General features: G+C 40.0%; 1 protein-coding gene across 1 annotated transcript in view; it reads left to right on the forward strand.

Moving 5' to 3' along the window:
• The first annotated feature begins 1669 nt into the window (after positions 1–1669).
• Positions 1670–20658, forward strand: part of TBX4 (T-box transcription factor 4) — a 168898-nt gene continuing 149909 nt past the window's right edge. The window contains exons 1-2 of the mRNA XM_083171154.1: positions 1670–1822; positions 19388–19482. Of these exons, the coding sequence (XP_083027280.1) occupies positions 1670–1822; positions 19388–19482 (248 nt within the window). The remainder of the gene's footprint in view (positions 1823–19387; positions 19483–20658) is intronic.

Below are 20658 nucleotides of genomic sequence, written 5' to 3' on the forward strand. Positions count from 1 at the left end.
CATACTTTGTAAATCTATTTGACAAAACTATACTGTATATGACTTTTAAGCAAGATGTACTATACACAGGTTGTAACCATTAAAATAAATCTGTAATCCATGAAATGGTGTAAGTGTCACCAATTAAAATTAAAACTAAATTACAAAGCACTGCAAAGATATTATAGTATGTAAACATATACTTACTGACTAACACATTTGCCAAATACGCTACAATTGCATATACACACACATATATATATATATATATATGTGTGAGAAAAGCCAGCACTCCTTCACTCGATAAACAGGTACATACACCCGGTGCCCTCCCTAGGCGGTGATCCTAACTAGGGTCCGCATATTTACTTTTGTGGATTGGGTGGCACTCAGACAGTTGAAGATCTACTTTTCGAGATTTATCCTGACGAGAATAAATCTCAAAATGTAGAACTTCAACTGTACCTGTGTGGTCCCCAGTTATTTCTTTGAAGTAGTCTGAGTGCCGCCCAATCCACAGAAGTATATACAGTATATATATATATATATATATATATATATATATATATAGCGGGCCGGTGAGGGCACTCCGGAGGGCAAAGTGGATCAGCGTGCCGGGGTGCAACAAGCAGAGGAGGGGTAGACAAGGATGCAAGAGCTGCGGCACTCCACGGTCTTAGCAAAAAAGGGCACAGGGACACAGCGAGTGGCCGACGTTTCGGAACTTTAATCCGTCTTTTAGGCAAATAGAAGACGGATTAAAGTTCCGAAACGTCGGCCACTCGCTGTGTCCCTGTGCCCTTTTTTGCTAAGACCGTGGAGTGCCGCAGCTCTTGCATCCATATATATATATATATATATATATATATATATATATATATATATATATATATATATATATATACCAAGATAATAGGTGTGCCAGGTCAGGAATTAAACAACATCATACAACAGCATGGATAAATCCAAAGTAAAGCCATGTGGCAGGGACCAACACTTCGAAACAAGCAGCTCAAAATGTATTCGTAAGCAAATATAAAGGATGGTTATAAAAGCTATTAAATACTCAATGGCGGGCAGCAGCTGTAGACAGCCATATCATCCAAATATCAGTCATCACCCTGACGGGCTGTTTCGGTGCTCGTGCACCTTTCTCAAAGGTTTTCAAATGGTATATATACCTATAGATATATAGATAGAGAGAGATATTCTTATTTAATTAATATTATTTATCAAAATCAGAATCAACTAAGATTGACAACAGTAATGCATTTTATTTAAGTTATACTCTTTTCTTTTCAAAATATTTAATTCCTATTTAATTTATAAGAAAATTTGATAATCCACATTTAATCACTTCATAACTTGTACTGATATGCTAATGTTTTAACTTGTTTAAAGTTTTATAACGATATCTTAAAACATGCATAGTGGTTTGGCTTTTGTTTCACTCATAAAATCAATTATTTGGCCCTTGGGCGTGTTTGAGGGCAGTGCCTCTGGCCTACTGATGCTTTTTATTTGACAATAATGGTTTATAATATATTGCGCACATTTGGCCTTACTTCTAGTTAAATGCATGAACCTGTTGAAAAAGTACTCAGTTTTAACCCTTCTTCACACCTCTGCTTTCATCTTGCAAATGTGCAAGGTATAGAATAACACAATTTCTCTCTATTTGAAGAAGGAAATGCTCCAGGAGAAAAGCTTGTCTGAGGGTGAGGACGGGTTTACAACAGCCCAAACAGCTGGACATGTAGAGGCTGCTGCAGGATCACCAGCAATGGGAGTAGCAGGGCTGAGTAACTCTCTAAGCAGTCCACAGAGTCAAGATCCAGAACAGGTAAAAACAAATCACATTATCTAACCAGATTGCTTCTACATTTTAAAACACCTGTTAGCGTTATGGTTGAGTTATTTTCAAATCTGAAAAATATTTTTACCCTCATGCATAGTAGAAAACAAAAATAATATGTCAGTACTTTGGACCCACATTGTTTTAAATTGTTTGTAAATACAAAAAGAAAAACAGTGGAATGGCAAATCAATGTGTCCTGTTATAGTCCTGAACTGTACTTCATTATATATAATGCTTTGCTAGGCATGATTATGCATGATTATACTTTTGAGTATGAGTAAATTGCACACAATCATAGGCGTGCGCAGCCCATTTTCTTAGGGGGTGCACCATGGGGGGGGGGGGGTTGTGTCCATCACCATCTATTGGGCGTGTCCATCACCGCCTATGGGTATCATTGCAAACTAAATAGGTGACTTAGGCCCTTATTCTGATCGGTTCGGTAACGGCCGCATGCGGCCGTTCCGCCGATGTTTTCGCTCTGCGCATGTGCAGAGGGCACTCTGCGCATGTGCAGGCGAAATCGCCGCACACTTTTTTTGACCGCCGCAAAGGGGGCGGATAGGGGCGTGAGGGGCTACTTAGCCTCATTTCCCTATGCATACGCCCCGCGTTTCATGGGCGTTCCCATGCAAACGCGGGGCGTATGCATGGTAATGAGGCCATGACGCGCGTGTAGGGGGCGGCCAGCTGACATCGCCGGATGTCAGCTGCCCGCCCCAATACAAGATTTCACACGGACAAGTGTCCGTGTGGTCTTGTGTTGCGGGACCTGGTGGAGCGTGCGGCCCTGCATTCAATGGTCTGCGACCATCGAATGCAGGGGCTGCTCCCAAGGTGGAGGAGGCGTATCCCCGTCCACTTTCATACGGATCGCCACATATCCGCGTACGGACGGAGGTGGCGATCCGTACGCAAGGCGGGGATTCGTCTGTGCGGTCGGAGCCGCATATGCGGCTCCGGCTGCACCGACCAGAATAAGGGCCTTAGTTATGTATATGCACTTCAGAATACTAAAAACAGGGATAGTGCGCGCCGAAGGCGCGCTGCAAAAATTTACACTGTAATGCCCATTACACATAATGCCACACACAGTAATGCCCATTACATATAATGCATTGCACAGTAATGCCCATTCCACATAATGCCATCCAACATAATGCCATACACCATAAGGCCCATTACATGTTGCGCCTCACACCGTGATACCCATTACAAGTGCGCCTCACACCGTGATACCCATGATAAAATGGAATTTGATTGTATGTTAACTATTCCTGTCGGAAACATATGGCGACCTCAACAACCTGTACCTCAGTATATGGAAAAACCAACATTACCTAACTAATCTACAAATGTATGTTAATAAGTAGTTAGGGGACTCTTAATTTAACTCCTTATCTGATTGTCGCCGAGTCAGAAATGTATATAATGTGTAACCGAAAATCCTAAAACACACCACCATTTATGTCAGCTTCTGTTGGCTGGGTGGTCGTTTGCCTGTATCCTACGAGAAATAAACACGTCACAGACTTTGCAAAAGAATCCTGTTCATCTCAATTCTTCACCCATTACAAGTGCGCCTCACACCGTGATACCCATTAGACGTTGTGCCTCATACCGTGATACCCATTACAAGTGCGCCTCACACCATGATTCCCATTAGACGTTGTGCCTCACACCATTACACATTAAGCCACACACCGTGTTGCCCATTACATATTATTACACATTATTAGACACATGTGATGCCCATTACACATTATGGGGGGGGAGGGACGTGACAGGGGTGGGCGGGGGAGAGGGGAGTGTAAGGAAAGAAAGGCTGGGAAGAGCAAGGGGGGGATTATACATATGTAAGTACAGTATGTGTGTGTATATACATACATACATACATACATACATACATACTGTATGTATATATATATATATATATATAGTGTGTGTATATATATATATATATATATACATATATATATACACAAAAACTCATACTGTACTTGTAAATGTGGAAGTGCTGCCTTACTTTCACTTATGTAGATGCCTGGTGGGGCGGACAGGCTGTGCACAACGTGACTCCTACACAGCACTGCAGGTCCTCCACATCTCCTTCCTTCCTTCTCTCTGCAGCCTGCATGCTCAGCCAGTCACTGAGCCGCAGGCTGCTGTGTCAGATATGATTGGACAGCTGAGCCATCGCTCAGCTGTCCTGTCCTATACGGCGCCGGCACCCTCTATGGTGCTGTCAATCAGCGTCAACTAGGTCCCGGGACCCGAAGCAGAGCGCAGCGCAGCGCTATAACTGAACTAAACACACAACCTGTCCCTGGCAGGCGTCTGCGCCCACCGCAGACCCCGCTGGCGGCGTCTGCCTGGCTGCAATCGTGCGGGGGGTTGCCCAGTCATTAGGAGGTGCCTGTGCACCCCTGGCACCCCCCGTGCGCACGCCTATGCACACAATGCTTATCCTTTACAGGAAATGATGCATTCCGATTTGCTGTTATTGTTACCGTCAGTGGTGTAACTAGAACTTTCTGGGCCCCATAGCAAAATCATCAAAGACCTCCTATGAAAAAAAAAAAAACATTGACACCCACATGAAGCAAAAATAACCTGCAATGCAGTACTGGTTGACTGATAATATACTCTCAGAACCATACAGCCTGACTCCAGTCCTAGTCATCACCACAGTCTGCCCTGCAGATGTGGTTTCAATCATTAGATAACTTTGGACCTTCCTGGGTGAGCCAGAACAGCATGCAGTAACATGACCTATAATGTTGCACCTCCAACAGTAGGTTCATGTCCAAGGAGTGGATGGGCCACACGGAAGTGCCCAGCACTACCAGGCAATATCTGAGCATGGTGAGTGGTCAAAAGCAATGGCCTTAACCCTTCCCGATGGCCTCTCTCTTTCTTCCCTAGTAAAGACAGAGACATTGAGTATTTGCGGGGATGGGGAACAGCATGCTTCTGGTTCCTGGAAGCCCAAACAATGCGTGACTGGGTGCATACAGGGCTGCCATCAGGAATCATGTGGCTCAGTACAAGTGGATCAATCAGGGCCCCTATCTCTTAACCTCCTGTACCCACGCCTTAGGCCGGGAGGGTGAAAAGCTGTAGTGTAGAGAATTTTTCTTATTTCCCATCCATAGGTTCAGTTATTATGGCATTGAACATGGCTGTGTTTCCTTTCATCCACGCCTCATCCTATCAGCAGCCAATAGGCATTGTTTTATGCACAACATTCAGAAGATGAGGCTGGAAAGACATAAAAAGTAGGGGTGGAGAAAGGTGTGGCAAAGGAGCAAAATGAATATTTATGGCAGGTAAGAGAAGAAGGCAGAGGAATAGATGGGCTGTAGAGAAAGATGAAACAATATCACAAAGAGGAAGAAAAGAAAGTGAAAGGGGCAAAGGCATACATGTGTAGTGTAGGAGGGGCAAAGACATGTGGGAAGTGAAAGACGGTAGAGATGCACATGGGATGAAGAGTGTGAGGCAGAGGCACCCATTGAGTAATGATTCAGAATAACTGCAGTTTAGGGGAGGGGCAGAGGCATATATACTAATCTGCATAGTGTAAAGAACAATACAGGGAGAAAAGGACATACATGGTAGAGAGAAAATATAGAGATTCCAGGTATTGGGGGTAATAGAGATATTCAAGGTGGTAGGGAGGGATTAGAGAGATGCATGGCGGCTGTGAGAAAATAGAGAGATGGAGGGAGGTAGAAAGGGAATGTAGAGATACAGGGTGGTAGGGAGGGAACAGAGAGATGCAAAATAATAGGGAGGGTAGAGATGCTGGGTAGTAGGGAGAGATGCAGCACAGTAGGGGTGATATAACGATGAAGGCTGGAAGAGAGGAGAAAGTGAGATGCAAGGTATTAGGGAATGAATATAGAGATGGAGGGTGGAAATAAAGGAGGTGGTAGAGAGATGTGGGGCATTTGGGAGGTGATAGAGAGATGCAGGGCAGTAAGGAGAGAATACAGATATGCAGGGCAATAGAGGGGATGTAAAGATAAAGGCTGGTAGGGAGGGGAAAGAGAGATGGAGGGTGGTACAAAGAGAATATAGAGATGCAGACACAATGATTGATATCCCTGTAATACTTGATGTTTTCATGGGCTGTGTGTCTGATAAAATCCTTGCACAGTCAGTGAGGAAGTGCCCACAGCAGAGCTCTCTCCTTATCCTACGTCCACACCTGGAACTGCCAGAGTGGTGCACTCTCACCCTTGGTATTGGTGCATATAAACCTACTCTGCCCCTTCCAATCCTAGGTTGGGACTTCTGGCATTTCAGGTGTTGTGTGATCTTCCTTCCACCAGTAACCATAATGATGATGTTAGGGTACAGAATTGCAAAGCTGACCCAGGGGAGAAATGCTAACAGATATTGGTGTTATTGAACAGCAGGGTCTGGGACATGCAAATGATTTGTTCATCATTATCTACTTGTTCTGCATGGTGCACTGGCCACAGTGTTTGATGGATAGCCGGTAGTGCACCAATGAACCTCACCGCAAAAGAAGCAGTTCACATGTGGGATTGTTGGCATAGTGTGCACCCTCCTGTGATCTCAGGCATGGCACATTATTTCTGGCTGTACCCCCTGATGGTGGTTCTGGGTGCAGGCAGAGTGGCAGGCCTTGGAGTAGGCATGGGCCGCATAGCAACCACACTATAGTTACACCACTAGTTAAATTTGCTAAACATGAAGTTCAATGGACAATTACTGCCCAGTTGATTATGTATTGTATGCAGGGGTGATTTGAGCACTCCCCAGGGTAGTGTGACAGGGAATAGGAGGCTGAACTCTGCTTCTGCCTCCCTGCAATAGGAAGGGTGATGGGGCTGCTGGGAGGGTTGAGGTGGCTCTTATCTTGGGCTTGATGCAATGATGCCCTTCTCTAGATGCAGTGCAGTGTGATTGATTTTAGGGGAATCATGGGCCCTGGAGGCTGCCAAGGCCACATAGCTGCTCCATCCCCTGCACCTAATATATATACATTCCTAGTTAAAGTTACACTCTAATAGATGTATAGCATGAAGTCCCCATGTCATAATATAGTATCAATCTGGTCAGCAGAGCCAGATTAGGGTGCAAAGGGTCAGGAGGACAAATGCCTCAGGCTCCCCTTCCTCAGACTCACCACATCATTTACTAATAGCCGCAGTACAAGATTTCACAACAAGCTATAACATAATTGTGTGTGTGTGCATGTGTAACACTGTGTATATGTGTGGTACAGGTAATGTATGTGTTTTTGTACTGTATATATGTGTAACTATGGAAGTATGCATAGCCCCAGACCATGATGATTTTGGTAGGACAATCCTGAATTTTAGGTGTCCCATTGGTGGGTGTTGAAAAGGTGGGTAGTCCAATATCTCTGGAAGCAATGTGCATTCTATGAGCATTTTTGGAAATAGGATTTAGCTTCCTTGGCCTCGCAAGATGCACTGCGACAGGCAGCCCGGGTAAGGTTAGAATTATTGAGTCTGCAGTTGCACAGGAGAGGGATGTTCCTCTAAAACGCATTTTAATGTGATTGCAAATGCTGACAGGATGTGGTATGCAACTCCTCTTGCATTCGTTAATCAATTGCGATTCCTCCTGAATCAGGCAGTTGAGAATACAAATACCGAATTAAGAAATTCAGGATGTTTTCTTGGTAAAAAAGGTAAAAAGACAGTTTTTTTTTTACTGTAGAGCGACTGTATTTAGCCTTTCTACCCAGATTGAATAGTTTTTCTTGAATTTTACTTCGGAATTAGCTAACAGTGGTACTAAGCAGCTAAGTGGCACTAAGTGGTACTAAGCAGCTAAGCAGATGTATTAAGCCATGCACTAAAAAATCGGGTGCGATGCGACCGACGCGATGCCCGCGATTTCCCATAGGGAACAATGTTAAATGTCTCAATTGACCCGATTTTCCTGTTCAATGCCTCAACTGACCCGATTTTTCCATAGGAAACAATGTTAAATGGCCCAAAGAGGCCAAATAGGCACCCTGAAGTGTGAAATGGCCCCCACAATTGTTAACGCCACCCCACGATCAACGTGAACCCGAAGCGTGGCGAGCGCAGCGATACGCGTCCTACGACCTTTTCATACCCCCACTATCCACGTTGGCGTGGAGTTGAGAATAGAAAGTGTGGCGAGCGCAGCGAGCCCCGCGAGGGGACGCGGACAGCTGTGAAGCCCGCGAGGGGACGCGGATACCTGTGAAGGTATTCGCGTCCGCTCGCCACGCTTCGGGCTCGGTGGCTCGCTGCGCTCGCCACACTTTCTATTCTCAACTCCACGCCGACGTGGATAGTGGGGGTATGAAAAGGTCGTAGGACGCGTACCGCCGCCCCGCGCGGGCTCGCTGCGCTCGCCACGCTTCGGGTTCACGTTGATCCTGGGGTGACGTTAACAATTGGGGTGGCCATTTCACACTTTAGGGTGCCTATTTGGCCTCTGTGGCCCATTTAACATTGTTTCCTATGGAAAAATCGGGTCAATTGAGGCATTGAACAGGAAAATCGGGTCAATTGAGACATTTAACATTGTTCCCTATGGGAAATCGCGGGCATCGCGTCGGTCGCATCGCACCCGATTTTTTAGTGCATGCAATGCCCGCGATGGGCGCGATGGGCGCCCTTCTAGGTAAAGAGTACCCAATAAAATATCAAAAATGGATTTCATAAGGTACCGGCCGATACCATACATTAAAAATGGGTATAGGTATATATCCCACTGAGGTATTGGCACTTGATCCTTGATGAAGCCGCCATGATAAGTTGGCGGGGAAAGCGTTGATCCATAACAGACCTCTGCTCTTAAGGACTAGCCGGACGGCCTCCTTCTCCAGCTGAATTCCACCTGCACTTTTTTACAAAAACGGAGCCTGTTTTATCCTCCACCATCTGGGACACAGGTTTGAGGAAACCAACTGTGGGAACATTTCTGTATGTATGCGATTGGAATCGGTTATTTGGGACCCTGTAAATATTATATTGTTTGCTGAAACTCATTTGCCTATTAATCTAATACTAACAGACTGGCTGCATGAAATTTCGTTTTTGATTTTTTCTGGAGATTTGAATAAACCAAGTTGGAACTAACCCATGGCAGGATTAACCCTAACCCAGTAATACTTAGGGTGCTGTTCATGCTTTGTTTTTAGATTCTGAGCTTACCCCCAATACCTCGGTGGGATATATACCTATACCCATTTTTAATGTATGGTATCGGCCGGTACCTTATGAAATCCATTTTTTGATATTTTATTGTTTATCAATTTTTTTCTTTGTGTGTCTATTTATATATATTTTTTTGTATATCAATAAAACAATATATGTTCTTTTAAAAAAAAACTTTGAACTGGCTATTCCTTTTGTCTAAAAACCCGAGCGCTTTCCTTTTTTTTTGTGTCTTTTGTCTTTACGGGGATAGGTAGTCCCTATTGGTTAGCAGCTGGGTTCATTAGGCTAATTATTCATTAGATTGGTTGTCATACTCTACTTTTCTTGCCACATTTGGAGGAGATAACAGGGTGGCTCGAAAAGCGCAAGCATGTTGGGGCTGTGTTCTGAGCGTTTCCTAATAAACCAATATGCAGTTAAAGAGGCACCAATATTTTAGGAGAGCTGCTCAGTCTGAGACATCATTGGGTCACTCAGACAGGGCCATCTTAACAGCATTATAGGCACTGGGCAAAGCAATGCACTGGGGCCCCTACACACCCATTCACTGAATAAATGAAAGTAATAACTTACTCTACAGTGGTCCTGTACAATCTCTTTATATTCATCCATACAATAAATGGCTGCAAGCACTCTGATTGGCAGATAACTCTAGCCATTCACCTATTCCTGATGTACTGTACTGTAATAAGGCAGGGCCCAGCAAGTAATATGTCCTCCACCACCAATGCAAATACTAAATAGCAAAAACCAGCACTCAAAGGGTTACTTGAAATGTGCTTGCCCAGGTGCATATTTATTGGCAAAGTTTTGGGGCTATTTCACCCCTTTCTCAAGCCATACAACAAGTGTATGTGTATATATATATATATATATATATATATATATATATATATAGTACAGGGGTCCGACACTCCCAATTCTGGTAGTTAGCTCCATCTGGTGCCCTCACAGTAGGGGAATATACAGGTACAAGGTTCTCAGGCTCTTTGATGGAAATAGTAAGAGTTCAGCAGACAATGGCTGAAGACAACGTTTCAGTTTTTATTTCAACTTCATAACTTGAACACAGTTGAAATAAAACTGAAACGTTGTCTTCAGCTGTTGTCTGCTGAACTCTTATTATTTCCGCACCTTCTACCTGTATATGTATATGTATATACATACCAATCCAAGAATAACGAGGTACTCAGACAAAAATTTGGCAAAAATGATGTATTAGCCAAGTGCTTAGGGGAACAGCACCCTGTCCTCAGGGCTACATGAATCATACAGTCATGTGTGACTTAGCGCATTGTCATGATAGAGGTCCCAGGGACTGGGAATCAACTTGAGGACATGGAGGATTGTGTTTCTAATGCAATTGAGCACTCCCATGTAAAATGCATCATTGCCAGTTTGGCCATTAGGTAGAAATTCCTTGTGGACCACACCCTTTAAGTCTAAAAAGACAATGACAATGGATTTGGTCATTAATTTGATAATCCCACCATTTTTGGAGCAAGAAAATGATGGTGTGTGCCACTCTACCCTTTGCCTTTTGGTCTTCAGTTTATACTCAAAGATCCGAGTTTCATCACCTGTTATCACTCTGTCAAAAAAATTAGTTTCACTTTGCACACGCTACAATAGTTTGCGCTAAAACATCACACGTTTGTCTTTGTGATCATGAGTCAAAACCTTGGGAACCAGTCAGCTACATACCTTTCCCATTGCTAATTTGTTTGTCATGATTTCTTGCACATTAGTTTTTGGAACTAGCAAGCTTTCTGTAGCCATTCCATTTAAGCAATGGTCAGTAATTAAAACATTGTTCAGTTTGTGCACATCTTGCTCATTTTGGCATGTTGAAGGTTGTCCAGAGCGTGGTTTATCTTCTCTGTCCTCATCGAAAATTTAAACCAGCAGTAAACTTGTGCTTTGGACAAGGATTCATTCTTGAAGGCCTTCTGAAGCATGGCAAGTGTCTCAGTAACCGATTTCCTGATTTTACCACAAATCTTGATGGCATATTGTTGCTCGATGGTACTCTCCACCTCGAATCTCAACCAAGGTAAAAAAGGACACTTTGTTTACAGCTCAATCCATACACTGTAGAGGCTCACTTGCGCCTGCTGCCGACAGGAATGTGTAGCTGAGACACCCCCCCGATCCTGCCCTACAGTGCCTGCCATGCACCTGTTCGGCATAGCATTATTTTCCGGACAGACCTTGTATACAGTATGTATGTATACATACTGTACACATTGCTTATCTTTATGGCAAGGTCAGAACTGATGAACATGGCAAGGAATATCAACAGATTTTTATAAAAATGCTACTGTCATAAGCAAAAGTTTACATAGTGCATACTGAGACAGAAAAATGTTTATAGGGATTAAACAAAAAAAACTACATACCATGAAAAATGGGTCTGCATTAGTCTTATAACATAATAAAAACAGATCATCATACAAAGTGTTCTACGCTGAAATGCATTGCAGGAAAAGTGGAGGCAATTCTCTAATAGAATAGTTCATGAAAGTAGTGTGATACTTTTGTAGCAAGTTAATATGATATAATGTTCCTATTGCTTGTTTCCTATCATAAATGTAATTTTCAACACTTGTATATATTACACATACTATATAACCTCCCATGAGCAAAAGGACAATAAATATAACTATTTATCAGTACAGCAGCAGTTTGTTCAACAGGTCATATGTACAATTTTCCATGGTAGACATCATCATTGGACGTCTATCAGTAAATAGAAATATATTTAATTTGTAGGAAAAGGGAAGTCTAAAGAAATGTGTTACCATTTAGAAAGTAGAATGCTACAGAAAATGGAAAAAATGTTTAAATACAACCACCTGCGGCAATGATAGTACATTATTTATTTTATAACAGTGTTTTTGGAAGGATCCTGCGTAAAGGAGATTGAGAGAGATCCTTGGTTTTATGAGAAAATATATTTATAATATCCAACTTGGTCATAACGACCAAAAAAGCTTTCCAGAAAATGATGCTTTTATTCCAAACAGTTAGAAAGAAAGATCTGCAAATATCTCTGTGATATTTTAGAGGTAAATGCAGTTCATTCTTTTATTGGTCCTGTCCTGGGAGGTTTTGAAGGTATTTGATAATTTAACCATTTATTTTCAGTATGGTTGAGCAATAGAAACTTTAAAGCTTAAAAATGAATGCTAAATCTGAAATTATGGGGTATATTCAATCAAAACAACCGTGACCCTGGCCCGTTTTCATTTTGTTTGACCGCAGATCGCCAGGCAAAATTCAATATCCCGCCTGCAGATTGGTGAAAAGGGGGCAATTCCGCATAAACAGCCGTTAATTGTCAAGATTCAGCAGCGAACGCAACAATTTACGGCCGAAATCAACAAAATGGGGCTGACTGCTTTTAAAGTCGGGCCCATTCTGTCGATCTGCCTATTCAATGCTGTCAGGGAAGACAGCATTGAATAGGCGGTAGCCGTTATTTCCCCTGTTGCAAATAACGACCGGGATTGAATCCCCCCTGTATCTTAAAACTGTCATTTTATGTAAAAACCAAACTCTACTTGTCATATTTCTTTTATTAGATAATGTAAAAATGTAACGAAGAACAATTTGGCAAAATCACCTACTTCTAGCAATTGTTGCTAGGGTATTGCAAGCAGCCATTAAAAAAAAGGCAAAAATAACTAAAATTAATAATAAAAAAAAGAAAGGAAAAAAATCACTGCCTTAAATCATGCAGCAAAAAAAAAAACACTCACATTTTATATCAAATATATGTTTATTATATTTATCAAAAACTCTCTATTAGAGAGACTATTAGGGACTCCTCTCTGCTCTTCTGTGCTTACCTCTACTTACTGTTCATATGTTTTTATTAGGAAAATATTGGAATGAGAAGAAAATAGATTGTAGATAATAATAATAATAATAGTAATTTTATTTATATATATATCGCTCTTTCTCCAAAAGGACTCAATGTGATTAACAGATAGAATGAATGTAAGACAGTACAGAAACAATTAAGTACAGAAAAGATTTTCATAAACAATACTAAAGGAAATGAAGGAAATGCTTGAGTAAACAGGAAAGTATTTTTTGGTCTGTTTTTGTACAGGTATCACAATCTAAAATGTGTAATATTTTTTCTTAATGCATGAAGATTTAAAAAGAGGAAAACAAATTAATTAAATATATCCACGCCTAAAAATAAATTCAGTGAATATACAGTTCAGTCAATCCTAGTTAGAAAAAGAACCGGAAGTACAGCTTTTTGCAATTATCACCAATGAATCTGTTCAAAATGTTATTTAATAAGCCTTGGCATTCATGACATAATACATTCTTGGAATCACACACTACTCTTTAAACCAATACTCTTGGCAATAAAATGTTATTAGCATTTATTTTAGTGCATTACATTAATTTTATTTAGTATTATATACTATTTTTGAAATGTGTTTTGACGTGTTTAATTAAATATGTTGATGTTTAGACACTACAGTCATTCATATTGAAAAATGTTTTATTTGAGACAAGTGCCTTTTTTCTCCCTATCTTTTTCTTGAATGTATTGGTACTGTAGTTCTATAGTGCATTTAACTGCTTTGGAATATATTATGTCCTGGGTAAATGATATTACCATAAATTAAAGCATACCATTTAACTTGAGTAACATTTTCTTTTCTATAAAACTTGTAAGTCATTGAAAAGGGGTAATCAAGTAAAAATTTGTACAGACGATAATTTGGTTAATTATTTAAAAATGTGAAATTTAGGATTTAATTAGATTTTTATTGTGTCACTTTTCAAAATTGTTTAAATGTACTAATCTTTTGACTGTGCTCTCCAGCATGTGCTTTATATGCTAAAAGTCTATTATAATAAATGGATTATTCAAAAGGAAAGTCCTCAAACAGCCCCAATGCCAGTCAGTCTGGGCAAGTTCTCACCAAGAAAGGAGACAACTAGCATTGGTTAATGACCAGTAACATTCTCATTCATTTCAGTGGCCTATGTATTTTAATACTCTTTTTGCATGTAGTGCACATTGGCTTTTATTCAGATCTGATCGCAGTACAAATTTGTTCTCAAAATGGGCAAAACCATGTGCACTGCAGGTGGGGCAGATGTAACATGTGCAGAGAGAGTTACATTTGGGTGGGGTGTGTTGAAACTGAAATCTAAATTGCAGTGTAAGAATAATGCAGACAGTATTTACCCTGCACAGAAACAAAATAACTCACACAAACCTAACTCTCTCTATACATGTTACATCTTCCCCATCTGCAGGGCACATGGTTTTGCCCATTTTGAGAACAAATTTGTACTGGGATCTGATCTGAATAAGGGCCATTGTGTAAAACCAACTGATCTCACTGATTTTTAAAATAGTCAATGACAATTTGCAAAATGTAATACTTTAAATTGCAGAAACTGAGTGATTATTGTTATTTTGAGATTTCTGGCACTTTTGGTTTTCAAGAATTTTACATTGTGTAATTGTTATTTACATTGTGATTTGCATTAAAGATATATGATACATTGAAAATAACCATGTTAATCACACAAATACATTAAATAATTATTTATATATAAATCACCTTTTGCTAAAAGGTACCCAGGATCTGTCAATTTGCCCCATCTATACATTTTATTGCATTACTGGGCTAGATGGCAATACTGTGTGTACGACCATTATTTCTTTGCCACCATATCTTTTACCGCCTTTAAATAAATAATGAGATAAAACTGATCCCTTTCCCTGCCAATATGTCCCAGAGTCTTTACTGAAGATGTTGTTTCCTTTTTTTTGCTGGTGTAAAAATGTAGACTGATATTAACTGATAGGAAGTATACAGTAGCATTAATAGTTAGCAATTTAGAAAATTATTATACATCTTGAAATCTGAGCCCCAAATGTACCGGTAATAACTATGACATTTTAAAATCACCTGATATTGGTTTTTTAATCATTTTCCAGTTTAATTGCTGATAAATTACTAAAATGTTGCAAATGACCACAACTCACTGGCTATGACAACTGGATTTGAAGTACTTGTCTTTAGAGTACAAATTTTATCAAATGAAAATAGGATAAGAACCTTTGGTTTGCAAGTAGCATTTTATGGGGAACCACAAATTAGACACAAAAGTTAGGTGCAGTATTGTTTGCTTGCATATATACAATAAAATATGATCCTCGACAGACACCAGAAGCTCCACAAGATCAGTAAAAAAAACATTTTTATTACACCACAAGAAGGAGTAAGGACGAAAATGACAATAGCTGGATTTTTGTGCCTAACCCCAAAATAAATAAATAAATAAATAAATAAAAACTGATATTGAAATTCCAATGACAGATCTTTGGAAGCCATCAATATACACATCCATTTAAAAAAAGTTCATATTAGTAAATATTTCAAATATATACAATAATTTAGTAGACATAAAACTATAAGAAGTCAGTAGGGGCCTGGACTTAGGTAAATCTGTTGATGTAATACTGCTTTATTTCGCTAAAGCTTTTAACATGGTGCATCATAAAAGGTTATTAATGAAACTAGGTAATTTAGGGTTAGGAGATAAAATTTATTATTGGGTTAAAAACTGGATGCACAATTGGGGATAGAGAGTGGTGGTAAATGGTATACATTCCAGCTGGGGTAAGGTCCAAAGTGGAGTCCCGCATGGTTCAATATTGGCACCCACCTTGTTTAATATATTCATTAATGATATTGGAATTTACATAGTGAGTAAAATTGCAATATTTGCGGACAACACAAAATTGAGTAAGAAAATTAACTCAGGAGAGGATGTGGAAACACTACAAAGTGACTTAAATAAACTGGAAAGGTGGGCTGAAAGGTGGAAAATGCAGGTTAACGTTGAAAAATGTAAAGTAATTCATTAAGGAAACAAAAATGAACAAGTTACTTACTGGAGTTATTAGAGGGAATTCTGCTGTAGAGATAAACTTGGGGGTCATCATAGATAAAAAAGTGCAGCAGCAAAAGAAAAACCAGACACCGGCAGAAATGAAAAGGGGGATGGAATCAAGGGATGCCAATGTGATAGTGCCTCTTTACAGGAATATTGTGTTCAGTTTGGGGCACCGCACTTTAAAAAGGACATAAATGAATTGGAACAGGTACAGAGAAGGGCAACTAAGCTAGTAAAAGGTCATGAATCACTAGAATACAAAGATAGGTTAACCAGGCTGAATATGTTTTCACTGGAGAAATGGAGGTAGAGAGGTGATATGATTAGTATGTTCAAATACAGGATTGGGAATCATATGGAACTGGGACATAATTTGTTCACTAACAGGCCTATACTTAGGACACAAGGGCATGTACTAAGGCTTGAGGAACATAAATTCCATACTGAATTAAGAAGAGGATTCTTTACCATTAGAGCAGTAAAATTCTGAAACTCATTGCCAGTGGGGGTGATTACACCAACTACTGTTAATGAACTTAAATCAAAACTGGATGCAATTTTGGCCACTAAGGGAATCCTATAGATATGACTTACTCAAGTCAGTAGTTACAAGTTAGATAGGTTAAACTCGATAGACTGACGTCTTTTTGCAGCCTTAATTACTATGTTATGTTACCCTGCATCCTCCACCCCCCGCACCAACCCCCTCTCACCCTGCGTCCTCTGCCACCCTGCAATAACCCCCTCACCCGGCACCTTCCCTCACCCTACATCAATCCCCTCTCACACTGTGTCCTCCACCACCCTGCATTCTCCCTCACCCTGCCTCTTCCCTCACCCTGTGTCTTCTCACACCCTGCATCCTCCGCCACCCTACACCAAACCCCTCTCACCTTGTGTCCTCCACCACCCTGCATCTTCTTTAACCCTATGCCAACCTCCTCTCACCCTGCATCTTTTATCTCCCTGTACCACCCATCTTTCACCCTGTGTCCCCCCTCACCCTGCACCAAACCCCTCTCACCTTGCATCCACAACCACCATGTGTCTTCTCTCACCCTGCACCACCACCCTCTAACCCTGTGTCTTCTTTCACCCTACATCCCCAGTCTCTCACCATGCGTCCTCTCACCCTGAACCCCCCTCTCATCCTGTGTCCCCTCTCACCCTGTGCCAAACCTCTCTCACCCTGCATCTTCGCTCACCCTGTACACCTTCAGCATACACAAATATACACCCTATGGACACTATTACCCTTTTAATTTTCCATACCCCCACTTCAAAATTCCCACGTCGAGCATTTTATATATATATATATATATATATATATATATATATATATAATCCAGGGATCTGCACTCACATCCAGCCGGTTGAGGAATAGGGGTGCTCCTTAAGGAATCCAAGTTCCATGATATAGTAACAGTTCCAGTGTAACCAGAAAGGGCACTCACCACCATTTGCAGGTAAAAATGCTTTTTAATCACAGGGCGTCATTATAATCCGTGTCAACGTTTCAACCCCTTAGGGCCGTTTTCAAGACAAGCCAGAGAATTTCAGTGTGTCAGCAAAGAACGCCATGCATTTTAACCTGCAAATGGTGGTGAGTGCCCTTTCTGGTTACACTGGAACTGTTACTATATATATATATATATATATATATATATATATACATATATATATATATATATATATGTAGGATGGAACCAGCACACTCAATCCTCGTTTCCAACTGCTGGGGTGCCAAGCTCAAGCCGCAATCCAAGGGGTACAGCAAAATATACAGTCTTAGTTTAGAGAGCACTCACCAGACTTCCAATATTTGATGCAAGGTAAAACTTTTAATACATCACCAGAGTCTTCATAACAATGTCGACGTTTCGAGCCACGTCAGGCCCTTTGTCAAGACAGAAATGAGAGTGGGTCACAGCCCCAGTGTCTTCTGGGGCTGTGACCCACTCTCATTTCTGTCTTGACAAAGGGCCTGACGTGGCTCGAAACGTCGACATTGTTATGAAGACTCTGGTGATGTATTAAAAGTTTTACCTTGCATCAAATATTGGAAGTCTGGTGAGTGCTCTCTAAACTAAGACTGTATATATATATATATATATATATATATATATATATATATATAGAGAGAGAGAGAGAGAGAGAGAGAGAGAGAGAGAGAGGAAAAAGTATAGCGCTGCGCTGGTGGAGGTTTCACCCAAACTATACACACACAGGTAAGACAATATATAAAAATGTATTTTATACAGAAATATAAAAACAATTCATAAAAATGATCGCATCACAATCAATTCGATGTAAGATACCACTTCCAACAAGTTTATCTGAAAGACTGAACAAGTTTCTTCTGAAAGACCCTACGCATTTTGTCCTGTTAGGACTTCCTCAGGGGTAACAGGGTATCTAAGATGGTGTAACAATGCCGTGTGAAAATATTTTATTTTACACTAAAGACAAAAACATATGTAAAAATATGCAAAAAAATATTCAATTAGAGGAATTACCAGGTTTGGTAATCGAGGATGAGGATGGAGGAGGATGATGATGAAAAAGGAAGCTACAAGATTGGTGATAGAAGTTAAGTGTGAAGAAAGACGGTAGAGGAGGATAATTAATGGGTACCCCTTCTCCCATTCACCTGTGTTCTTTACTAGAAATACATATTCTTAGAATTACATACCAATCAAAAGTGTGTTCTTTCACAAATGGTAGATGGACCAAAAATGGATCAGCAACCTAAAATGTGTGTGAACTGTCAGGGTATCTAGAATAATTCATATGAGTTACTATGGTGGTAAGTAGATAAATGATGGACAAACATAATAAACTAATAAAAAGTATACTCTTAGGGAGTCTGATGTCCTGGTAGAATAAATAGTTTATAGGTGATAGAGAAAATGTAGGAAAAAACAGCATTAAAGCACATCCTTAATCCTTAAGTGTAAGCATACGTGTGGGAGATGTGCAAAATATCTGTTAAAAATGCCAGCATCGCTCAGATTTGTTATATAAATTAAAATAAAAAATGTGTAAAAATAGATAATATTTCCTATATAAGGTAAACATTACAGATCATTATGAGGTTTGCTTGGCAATTCTCACCCCCATTTTGACAAATTCACCTTTTACTCAAAGGGTTAAAGATCATTGACAAATGTGGGTTAGCTATAGAGTCTTGGCAGTGTCATACTGGTAAAAAAAAATCAGTTTATACAAAATGAAATAAATCTTTTAACAGACCACAAACAATAGCACTTATAATTGATTAATATGTCTTGAGAATATAAGTGCTCTGTTACACCTTGTGTTTTAAAACTGTGCTCATTTAATATCATGCTTACCTTTTAAAAAAAATTATGAGAATACATTTTTCTTTCTTTTTTATTTATAGACAATTGAAAATATCAAAGTATATCTTCATGAGAAGGAACTCTGGAAAAAGTTTCATGAAGCAGGCACTGAAATGATTATAACCAAAGCTGGCAGGTTTGTGACAAATTTATTCCATTATCTGCTGGGTGTTGATATGTAATTCAGTTTGATTTATTCTGCTGTACTTTAGTGACTTATTTTTGCATTTAGGTTATTGCTGGTTTTTTTTATTTTCCACAACATAGTAATTTCCTCTTTTTCTACTTGTTATTTGAAAAAAATTAAAGAAAATATTAAGACATTTTAAAATCAGTTTCAATAAGCGTTGTCAATATTTTTAAAGCAAAGATATGAGCAGGGTCACCTGTACTTATATTTCTGGAAAGGCAATCAGTCTGTCATGTCCATATCCTGTCCAACATGAAACATTTATATAAGATAGGCCAATAACTGTCGGTATAATGTGAATTTTTCTCATCATCAAGACACATACTCGTTTCCTAAGTGTCATACGTGGAGGATTCTAAGAAAAATAAACTTACAGTATGGTGATTAAACTTCCTGTTGCTAATCTCAGATATTCACTGGTTGTCAAAAGAATTAAATGCATACAGTTTCATTTTAAAGTCAATAAATAGATGTCTTTTTTGTGCTTCGCACCTTTTTTTTTCTGGACTATTTTGTGAATGGCTATATGAATAGGTGTGTTTATAGATCCACCTGCATTCCTTTCATATTGTACTTTGGTAATTTACTGAGAAATGTTTTGTGGAGAAAAATAACCCATAATCACCTCTTATTACCTTGGATCGATGTAACAGTGTGTTTACACGTGTGTGTCTTTGTCTTCTGATGGTGTATTTTGTCTCATTGCACTTTGTGTCGATTTTGGTGTTTTGCTAGAGGAAGTTGCTGCAAAGTTTGCAGTAGAATGCATTAGACAAAGTCCAGTACAAATGTAATTACATTGTGTTTGCACCATTATTCACACCTCATTAAATTGTTGTGATTCAGAGGAAAGATCTGTATGACCTCATCAACATGCCCTTCATTGAGGTTCAACCACCCATGGAAGAACCTAGGCCTACATAGGCACTGTTGGCACCCCTGCCTGCCGGTTCCTCTGTTCTGTTTCTTGCTCCTGGTCCCTGTGCAGGCCATATGAAACCACTGCCTGCAGCCAAGCTGCTCCATAACCCGCATGTGCCATTGAGAGCAGAAAGTGAGCGCTGCAAATGACTTGGTGAGTTTCAATTGTCATTCTGATATATTTAGTGCTAGTTACATTAT

This window comes from Crinia signifera, chromosome 2, assembly GCF_055691185.1.
Source record: "Crinia signifera chromosome 2, ASM5569118v1, whole genome shotgun sequence".
Taxonomy (NCBI): Eukaryota; Metazoa; Chordata; class Amphibia; order Anura; family Myobatrachidae; genus Crinia; species Crinia signifera.